General features: G+C 37.8%; 1 protein-coding gene across 1 annotated transcript in view; it reads left to right on the top strand.

Moving 5' to 3' along the window:
• The window catches only part of LOC108670692 (serine-rich adhesin for platelets), a 42584-nt gene extending 32919 nt beyond the window's left edge, over positions 1–9665 (top strand). The window contains exons 16-21 of the mRNA XM_018158179.2: positions 182–290; positions 903–1076; positions 2704–2878; positions 3266–3462; positions 3961–4071; positions 4370–9665. Coding sequence (XP_018013668.2) covers positions 182–290; positions 903–1076; positions 2704–2878; positions 3266–3462; positions 3961–4071; positions 4370–5293 — 1690 coding nt within the window. The 3' untranslated portion in view covers positions 5294–9665. The remainder of the gene's footprint in view (positions 1–181; positions 291–902; positions 1077–2703; positions 2879–3265; positions 3463–3960; positions 4072–4369) is intronic.
• Positions 9666–10150: the final 485 nt, after the last annotated feature.

Raw genomic sequence — 10150 nt, forward strand, 5'->3', positions numbered from 1 at the left:
CTTAACCTAGGCTGTACATTTGAATTTGGTGTTCCATTTAGATTTACTAACTAATTTCGACGGTATCCCCCTTGACCAAGGCTGCGACTTTGAATTTTTTGTTCCTTTTACATTTCCTTATAGTGTTCTAAATAACTGAACCTGCTTCTAGGAATGATTTAGTTTTAAAATGCGTTCACAGGTACGGAGTTGCGAGCAGTGCCGAGGAAAAGCTACGTGAAGCTATGTCGGAGCTGGTTCCTGAGTTTGTCAAAGACTCGCCTATCTGGCTGCCATCTGACACTACCATGGTGAGCTTCTGTTTGTGCTTGAAGGCGTAACAAGTCAGTTACCAGTCTTACTTTGATAGAAGTTACGTTTTAAAATTTTCTATCCCTGGATTAAATTTTAATCAAGACATATATATTTCTTTTGTTACTCAGCAAACGTGTTTTATTAACCGATTGAATTGAGGAAAATACCAAATAAACAAAAATTAAAATTAAGAACAGGCATCCATATAGAAACTTCCGCAAAAAGATACAGTGTGTATGATAAATAAATCTAGAATTTGTGTGCTACAATTATATTAGTATTGCTCTTCTTGGTGTCTTCAATTGAGTTGCATTCGTCCACTGAACAGTTAGCGAAATTATTTTAACATTTTCTCCACCTATTCTGGCAATGGAGAATTTAGAGCTACTCTTAATTATAAAAGGACGAGTCCGTTGGGTGCATATGCATGTTTGACAATGATTTTAACTTATTCCTCCTATGCTATTTTCTTGGAGTATTATGGTGACAATGAAATTTTAGGTAAAATGCATATGTATGCTTATGGAAAAATAAATCTTGTTTTGTTTGAAATGTGAAAGCATGCATCATTTTGCGTAGCGAAATTAATCTTGTGGTTCTTTCGCCAGGTTGATCCCACATCGCTATCAGAGTCCGGGGTGCCGGTGTGCAGAGTCGTGCAGGAACCTGGCCAGTTTGTCCTGGTTTTCCCAGGGGCTTTCACGGCCTCGCTCTGCACCGGTTACCTCATCGCCGAAAGCGCGTTCTTCGCTCGCCATCATTACTTTGAACGCGCCGAAAAAGTCAGTGCATTGAGACCCTCATTTATCGCTTTTCAAAATGGTTCAGTAAATTGGAGTTTGAGAATATGTTTTCTGTGTTAAACTCAATTTTGTATGTTTGAATTTGGTCCGTGACATACTTCAAGTGCGGGAAAGATTTCAACTGTTAATTTTGGGTATATCGCGCAGTGACCGAGTAAGTAACTTGATAATATTGCATTTTTTGTTAAACTTTGATGTATTTTGAAAAATTGCATTAATGTGGCAGGTAAATATTCTTTTTAAGTAACTCACGCTTGATCAAAAGCGATTGACTAATTTTGAACATGTAAACTCCTGTTCTTGATTTGGCGCTGCTTTCATACTGCCTACGAACAGCAAATATGTTATGATATCATGCAGTCTGACAGGCATAATGTTACAATGTCTATGCAGTCCGTCAGATATGATGTTATAACATACCGTAAAATGGGGTAACTTAGACCGGCGGGGTAACTTAGACCACTTTTCATTTTTTTTACAAAAACCCCCACAACTCAAAAACTATTTGACATAGAAAAATTTTGTCAATGGGCATTAAAGGCCTAATACTGAGGCTACATAACACAATAGAAAGATTTTAAAAGTTTGCATATCTAATAGGTTAAAAAATTAAGAATGTGACCCACGAAAAAAAAGCTATTATTTAAAGCCTGTCAGAGTACCCCCTCCAATTTTTTTATTTTTTGGTTAAATGACTCCAGGTTTTGATGCATTGTAGTAGAACTCTTCTAGTTACATATGCAAATGACAAATTTTAGGAAAGTGTCATAGTTTGCAAATGGGGGGCGCCGCCCCCAAATGGGGTAACTTAGACCACCTAATGTCAGCCCTGATGGGGTAACATAGACCGGCTTGGAAGTTAATATAAAATTACCATATATAACATATTTTATGTTTGACAGCCTATTTATGTTTTTTCTTTATGTTTCAGACTCTACAGAGTCTTATATATGGTAATTTTAACTTAATATCCAAGCCAGTCAATATTACCCCATCAGGACTGCCATTAGGTAGTCACATTTCCCTCATTATGGGGTGGCGCCCCCCATTTGCAAACTATGACACTTTCCTAAAATTTGTCATTTGCATATGTAACTAGAAGAGTTCTACTACAATGCACCAAAACCTGGAGTTATTTGGAGTTATTTTACCAAAAAAAATAATTGATTTTACCATCCAGTCTAAGTTACCCCAAGAGCTGGGGTAACAAAGACCATCACTTTTTTTGAAATTACATAAAGACTATGAGAGGCAGGAGCCAGCAATTTATGGTGAGTGAAGCTAGAGTATAGACCTGTATTTTGCATGTTTCAATTCAAGTTTAATTTAGCTAGTAAGAAAATGGCATCATTTAAAAGAAAAAAAGTGGTCTAAGTTACCCCATTTTACGGTATCATCTTAGCTGCTGTAAGTGCATTTGTACCTTTGCAATCCGGCAAGACATAATGTTATAGCGTCATACCATCTTACTTGGTGTAGGTACATTTGTACGTAGGCATATTATTATGGCGTCATTCCATTTACCTGGTGTAGGTACAGTTATACTCGTGCAGTACCGCAAGGATTAAAGTGTTTCATGAACTAATTTCTTATTACATAATTCCAGTGTTTCGCGCTGCTCGCCAAGTGTCGAGAACCGGCGATGTTTTCGCTGGAGCGCCTCGTGGTGTGTGTGGCTGGAGACGCGCGGGCCAGCGTCGAAACTCTGACAAAGGCTCGTCCGCTCCTGGCCAACATCGTGTCCAAGCACTCAAAGTTGTGGCAACAACTGCAGGAGTTGGGTCAGTGGCTTTATTATTGACAATTTCCTCTTTCAATTCTGTCAGTAGGATCCTACAATACAAATAAAGTGGTACCTGTGCTGAGTATCAACTTGTCATTGAAATGTAAATGTCCACACGAGCACATGAATTGGGAATATGCAACCTAAAATTACCCCCATGCAACTGTGAGAGTAAATAAGTATCAGTAATACAAAATTTCAAGCTGTACTTGCTATCACCGCTTTCGTGAGCGTCACGTAAGTGAACTTTAACTGTTAAGTATTAACTGTTAACACTGTTAACTGTTGACTGTTAACTGTTGACTGTACTGTTAATTTTTATTTACAAATAACTCTCACCTGAACTCGAAGGCGTCTTGAAGGTCACAAAAAAAAATTTCTGCAGGCATGACTCGCACTAAGCGCATGTCGACCGTGGAAGCTGCGCCGCCCTCAGGTGGTGGTCGAGTCACGCCGACCCATCCTCGTGGTGGGGGCGGCTGGCGTCGGTCTCGTCACCAGAAGCAGAAAGCTGCCAAAAACAACGAGGATAATGAGGAGAAGCTCTGCGCTTCCTGCATGCAGGAGCAATACATCGCTTATGTGAGTTCCTGTTGCTCGTGTATTCTCGTTCTCGTGTCTTGATTTTTTAGCACATTTTCTCATTTATCGAAAAAATGCACTATAGTGCTCGCCATGTCCGTCCGTCTGTCCGTCCGTGACTTCACACGTTTTCGTCGACGAGAAAATGCGCCCTTTGTCACTCACTGCAGTGAGTACTGAGTTATATTTTTTTGCAATTCCTTTTATGAAATCTTTGCACCTAGGGATTTCCAAAAAAACCTAAGGTTTCTCATTCAACCGGATTAAATATAAGTAGCAACGTTTCTGCGGAGTTTCTTGAATTTTATCTAATGGTAATCTTACCAGTATTTTGTAAAAGTACTCTCAACAGCAAAGGCAGCAACTTTATGGATTGCGATTTTTATTCAAATGTAATAAATGAGCAGCTCAGGGCCCATGCAAATTTTATATTCTGCTGATAATATTCTACCAATAAAGTTTAAGGGTGTGTTCTTTACTTTGGCCTTCGCGTTTCAGGCTCTGGATAGCAAGGACGGAGCGATGTACTGCCTTGAACACGCGCTCGAACTGGCAACGAACTGTCCATCAGCTGTTGAGCATTGTACTTTATTGTACCGCTACACTGTGGTGAGTTTGTACTTGTACGTCATACGATTTTTGCACTCTTTGACTGTTACGCCAATCGATGTTGACTACTGGCGGCTGTCACTGAATGTTGTTGCATAGTACTGATACTAAGTTCTCCCGTACCTGTCATACCTTGCCGATACTGGAACCTCGATACTGGAACCTTCAAACCTTGCCGATACTGGATCAAGTCTTTTTTTAGTTATTGTCATTTATGTCGACAAATCTATTGGATTCAGTTTTGATAGTACACATTCCTTCACAGTGTTTTATTGGTGAAGTGCAATTGAATTTGCAGGGTGAATTGAAGGCGCTGGAGAAGCAAATGGACGATAAGCTGCACCAGCATCAGCGTGGCGTGCGACGTCACGTTGCTGGCGCAGCAGCTGCTAAACATCTGAAACAGCAGCCGTCAATGGACACGGCTGTAGCCTCCGCCACTGATGTTATTTCTCCTGTTTCATCAGCAAGTGTTACTGTATCAGAAACACCTTCCAAACCTGTACCTACAGCGGTTACTAAACACCAGGCAAGCCCTATTAATGTTCAGTCACATCAACAGGTTCAAAAACCTTCGGCGTCAGTTCCCTTGTTGTCCCCTCAACAGGCTATAGTTCATACTCCACCACCTTCATTCGCAAGTCCCGTTGAAATGACCTCTGTCCAGCAGCAAAAATCAGCTGTTCAACGACCGCAACTGGGGTCTCAACAGAGCTTGCAAGTCTCACAGCAACCGCAACAAAAATCAGGTGTTCCAGTAACACCGCTGTCTCCTCAACAGCATTTCGCGAGACAACAACAACAGTTTGTTCAACAACAGCAATTGGCAACGCAGCGGCAGGTGGCTCAACAGCAACAACAGCAGGTGCCCCAACAGCAGCAAATTCCCTTACGACAACAGAGGCCTCAACAGCAGATGCCACTTCAACCAACGCCCCAACAACAAATGCCTCCACAGATGCCGATGTTACGGCGCCAGTGCCCGATCTCTCCTAATCAATCCAGACCACATGCTTCGCCACAACAGTTGTCTCAACAGCAATACATGCATCAACAGTATCAACCGCCTCCACTTACCCATTATCAACAGAAATCACAACAAGAACAACAATTGAGACAACAGATGGCTTCTGGGGGAGTTACCCTTCAACAACGACAACAGCAACTAACTCAAACACAGCAGCCAACAACTGCGCCATATCAGCAACAAATGCAGCAGTAGGTGATAATAATTTGACAGTAGCCCATTGAAATGACCTAGCTTTAATTAATTAACATTGAAGATTTGGGAAAACGCCAGCCCCTCTATGCTAAATGTAATGTTGATCATTTTTTTATAACAACGATGACGAAAGGTTGAAAAATAAATGAATTTGAAATTTATAAAACATGCCTGCATTTAAAACAGGATATTACTATTTTTGGTGGTCTTAATTTAGTCCTGATTTGTGATAAAAATTTCTAAACGTTTCTTCAAGAAATTTGAGACGAGCGTTGAATTCGTAATCGAACTGTACATGTTATTGGCTGTTACCAGTATTCATGCATTGCCTTTGTTAACTAAGTTAATTATGTATTTGGCCAATCTGATTCACTCCTGCAAGAGAGCACAAACTGTAGGGAAATAACAATATCTTCTATCTGGTTATCTGTATCCTCGAGAAGCCGTCTGCAGTTCCAAATAAATTTATTTGCATAATTAAGTTGAAATTGTGTACAGGTAATTGGACCCTAAAATGCAAATGTCAGAATATATTATCAACGAATGTGTTACTAGGTCATTTTTTACGCAAGGAGATTTTTGGCGATAGGCAAACCCAAGTAAATTACGCTTACTAAAACGAGTCAATATGCCTGTACATGACATGGAGAGTAATTGCTGATGATGTTCCTGAATTACTATATTGTTACCTGTCTGCGATTACAAACATTTGTGCCATTAAAATTACGATTACAAAATGTCGAATATTTTTATTTGCCGCTTCATCCTGATTCTACTAATCATGTTCGTGTTTTAATACTTTCAATGATAATTTTTTAATTATTAAATATTATTTGAAGTGGCATTTTATCATAATTTTCGTAGCTGAGATATTCTTGGGACTGAATCCTTTTTAATCCCTCATGATTTGTTTTTTAGTTCTTCTTGAGCGTCAACGATTAAAATATAATCTTTTTGAATTCGGACTGTAATTACTTAGTTTTAAAATTTTAGAAGTGTACAAAATTGGGGCATTAATTTATCCAATATTTCTTCATTGAAATGTTGAAAAGCGTGCACACGAGTGGTGGACGTGTGTACGGCTGGAAACTAGACGTGCTCTGCTGCAGCTATCGACTGTGGAGTCTACTTGTATTTGCCTTGTATTCTTTTATTTTTAATTTGTATACTGTGTACTGTATATTTATTTTCCACGTGCAATTATAATTGTTTATTTATTTCTCATCGTGTTACTGTTATCTCCTCTAGTGTTGGACTTCTGGTCGAAAAAAAACACAGCATTAATTTCACTGACTAGTAGAAACATCCTGAACACAGAAACCACAGTAATTTTTAATTTAATTAAATCTAGACCGATTCAATTGTGATATGATGGGTTGCAACTCTGACTGCGTTAACTAGCGTTCTTTGTTCTTAGCCAATATTTATTGTCACATGCATTCAATTGACAATTTCCCTTGTCCTCGATCAGATTGATAATAGTAATGAATGAGTTTATAGATTGAAGCCGGATGGTGATGGAATATTTTAGAAGATGCATTTAAATCTCATTTGTGATTTTACAACGTTCGATGCAAACCTACATTGCCATCATTGTGAGTGCGAATTCTTGGCAGGCGGTGAGTGACTGCACTAATTTTATGCGCCTTTATGAACGTTGACTAAGCAGTGGGCGACATAAAATTCAGATTAAAAATTGAAAAATCTCACACATACGTATGAATGACATCGGGTGAAAATTTATTTGTGTGTGTCTGTGAACATTACTTCTTGACCATTAGTCGGGTATATATATAAATAGTTTCATGTGTTATAAACGAGGTTTACCGAGGTTCATAAGGTCATTTACCGTTGAATATTTTCTCAAATCTTGTAATCACTTCTGGAGTCATTTAGAGGTATTTGAATAATTATATATCAAGATCAAATTATTGTTGTCTGCATAAAGTACATGTAACTTGAGCCAAAGTCGATGGTAACAAATTTGCTGCATTTATTATTTTGCTGTTTTCAATTGATGAAAAATGTTCATTAATTGTAATATGTGTAACTAACGAATTAAGGACGACGGAAAACATATCTGTAAATGGGCATTATGAATATGATGACGGGTTATTTTAGGGCAGATTCTACAAGTGAACTATATAGTAAGGCGAGTTCTATTTTCAAGTGGCTTAGCTTGGTCTATATAAAAAGTCTTTATTTAATGTTGACAGCCAATAATATCACGCTATTCTCCCCTCATTAATATAACATTCTTATACACACAATGGAGAGTATAGAGGCTAATGAGACGAGTCATTAGCGAAAACGTCATTCCTGTTCAAATGGATCTGACATTGATATTTTAGGCTTTCTCCCACTACATGTTTGTTAATCGCTCAGTTCATCTTCGTCGCTTCAACAAAGGCGATATGACGATTTGGAAATTCGAAATAAATATAAATCACTACTATTGCGTGTGTCTGTTCATTGCTGCGCAGATATCTTGTTTAGTTAACTGTGCCAAATTAGGGATTACTTGCTGAAGTCGATATTTACGATCTATTTAGTCTTAGAAGGCATACACGTAAAAACGGAACCTCTTCATCTTCTTTATTCGTTAACAGTTATATATTCGGGAATATATCTTTCTTTTCTACCTATCATATTTCCTAGTATACTCCGATTGTTTGAACTTCCATCACTTCCTATGCAAGTCGTGTAAAATTTTCATCTATGATAATTTACATCTTTTGTTCCATAAATAATATCATTTTTATTTTTACCCAAATCTAATGCATAACGCTGAGAAAACGTTCTGGGATAATCGAATTTTTAAGATGTGTTCTTAAGGTTATTTTTGTTTCTGTTAGTATTTTTATCATGAATTTGAGGACTTTTTAGGTTGTGGAGGTCCTTGACAACCTCCACATAATTCAACTATCGATGAGAGATGTAATGAGTATGGGTAAGCGTGATGAATAAATGATTACCGATTTTATCAAGATTACAATGACATCAATTTTTACCTGATGTCTCCGGCAACCTTGTTTTCTCCTGCTTGTCAACTTTTTCGTGTTATATAATTTGTTCGATCATTCATGATGTTTGGTCTTTGTAATTCAAGCCGTAATTCACAAGCCGTAATTGTAATTCAATTCACAAGTTCTAATTTGAGCTCCTCTCGATTACGGGCATTATTTGTTGAGAAATCCTTTTTTATTTGAGTGTTTTGAAATCCTGCAATACACGAGTTTCAGTGTTACTCATTCGACTCTTGTAATGCTGCTGATATTGCTGGCGATGTTTGCTGAGTAACTTCAATCAAATAGGATATCCACTCATCCTTATTAAGTAGGAATTTCCGCTTCATGTTTACCATCACCTTATTTAAAGTTAAATTTTAATATCTTAGCGAACTGTCGTTTTTTTTTAATTTTTAATCGTGAAAAACTGACACGCTACGTCAGTTTTAAGATTTGTGGAAGACCCGAGTCTTGAATGATATTGTAGATGATGGTGCTGTAGTTTAGGTGCGTAGGTAATCCTCTAACTTTATTTCTATTAAAACTTTGGCTTCTAATTAGCATAGGACTCGAAAGATCGGTATTTGCCAACCATCGCAACTAAAGCTTAAATTTTCCTCATCTATTCCTATTTAATCAGTTGATTTTTTTTCTCCGACATTCCGATTTTATAATGAAATTGTGTGACTTTTAGATGGCTCTTGAAGATACACAAATCGCACAAATTTTTTTCTAAAATTTTTGCCAAAATACGAGATGATATTTCTTGCCGCGTATGAACTTTCTCTCTTGAATGAATGGGTTTGCGCAGTACATTTTTGTGATGATAGTTGCTTAGCTCTAGGTTATAGTGATAGAGTTGAGTGTTATACGTGAATACTGATGCAATTACTGTACAATTCATGTTCCGGGGTTCCCCTCCATTTTTTCTTGCTTGTACCGTGTAGAAGTTATCCTAGTGGTGCCCTAAACTTTTCAGCTATGCCCCAAACACTAAAATAGAATTTGTCTCCCTTTTTTCAAGTGCTGTCGTTCTGTGTTCCGTTCCTTCATTCCGTGTTTCTTCCATGCCTGTACTGTAGTAGATTTCATCTATGCCTTCTTGGTAGATATGTAGTCAGTAATTACTCTTGCTAGACAGCGTAGAAAGATGTTTGTATTGTTCGTTGTATGTGAGTTTTTACAGAGTAGATGATTGATTTGAGACCGTGTACAGATTTTCAAATGCTTGTTCAAATCAATATAAAGTCGATCGTGCTATGCTATTCGCGTGGAGCATCAGGCGAAGAGTGCGTTTAAACGCTCTCTTTACTTAGGCTTCTTGTACAATGCCTTCTGTGAAATAAAACTAATTTATCCCAAAGTATTGTTACTTCTTAACCCTCGAACCTACCAGAGTATTTAAAGGATTCTTTTATTCTTCCCTAATTTTTTTATCAGGTGCAGAATGATGATGCGAATTTACGCTTTTCTAATGTTGGAAGTAATCAAATTTTCCGTGGTTTTACAATCCATTGATAGATTAAGTCCCACTTGAAAATTAACCTGGTGACTTAAGTAGTCAGAATCATGACTGGTTTTCCACTTGTTTTTCTTTCGTAAAAGCTCGTCATTTATTTGAAATATATGAGGTATGCAGTCAATACCAAATGCTCATATTTATTTTTACACACTGAAGTGTAGAAATAACCGACGAACTCAACTAGTACTCAGTCTGGCTGTAAAATATCGGGGAACTATTTTCGCCCCCTCTGCTCACAAACTATCTATTAATTATCTAACGAGGTGGGCCTTTGCTACAAGATAGTTAGTTAGTTTAGTGGCCACATGTTTACTAGCGCTTCAGCTA

Source organism: Hyalella azteca, unplaced genomic scaffold, assembly GCF_000764305.2.
Source record: "Hyalella azteca isolate HAZT.00-mixed unplaced genomic scaffold, Hazt_2.0.2 contig1513, whole genome shotgun sequence".
NCBI classification, from domain to species: Eukaryota; Metazoa; Arthropoda; class Malacostraca; order Amphipoda; family Hyalellidae; genus Hyalella; species Hyalella azteca.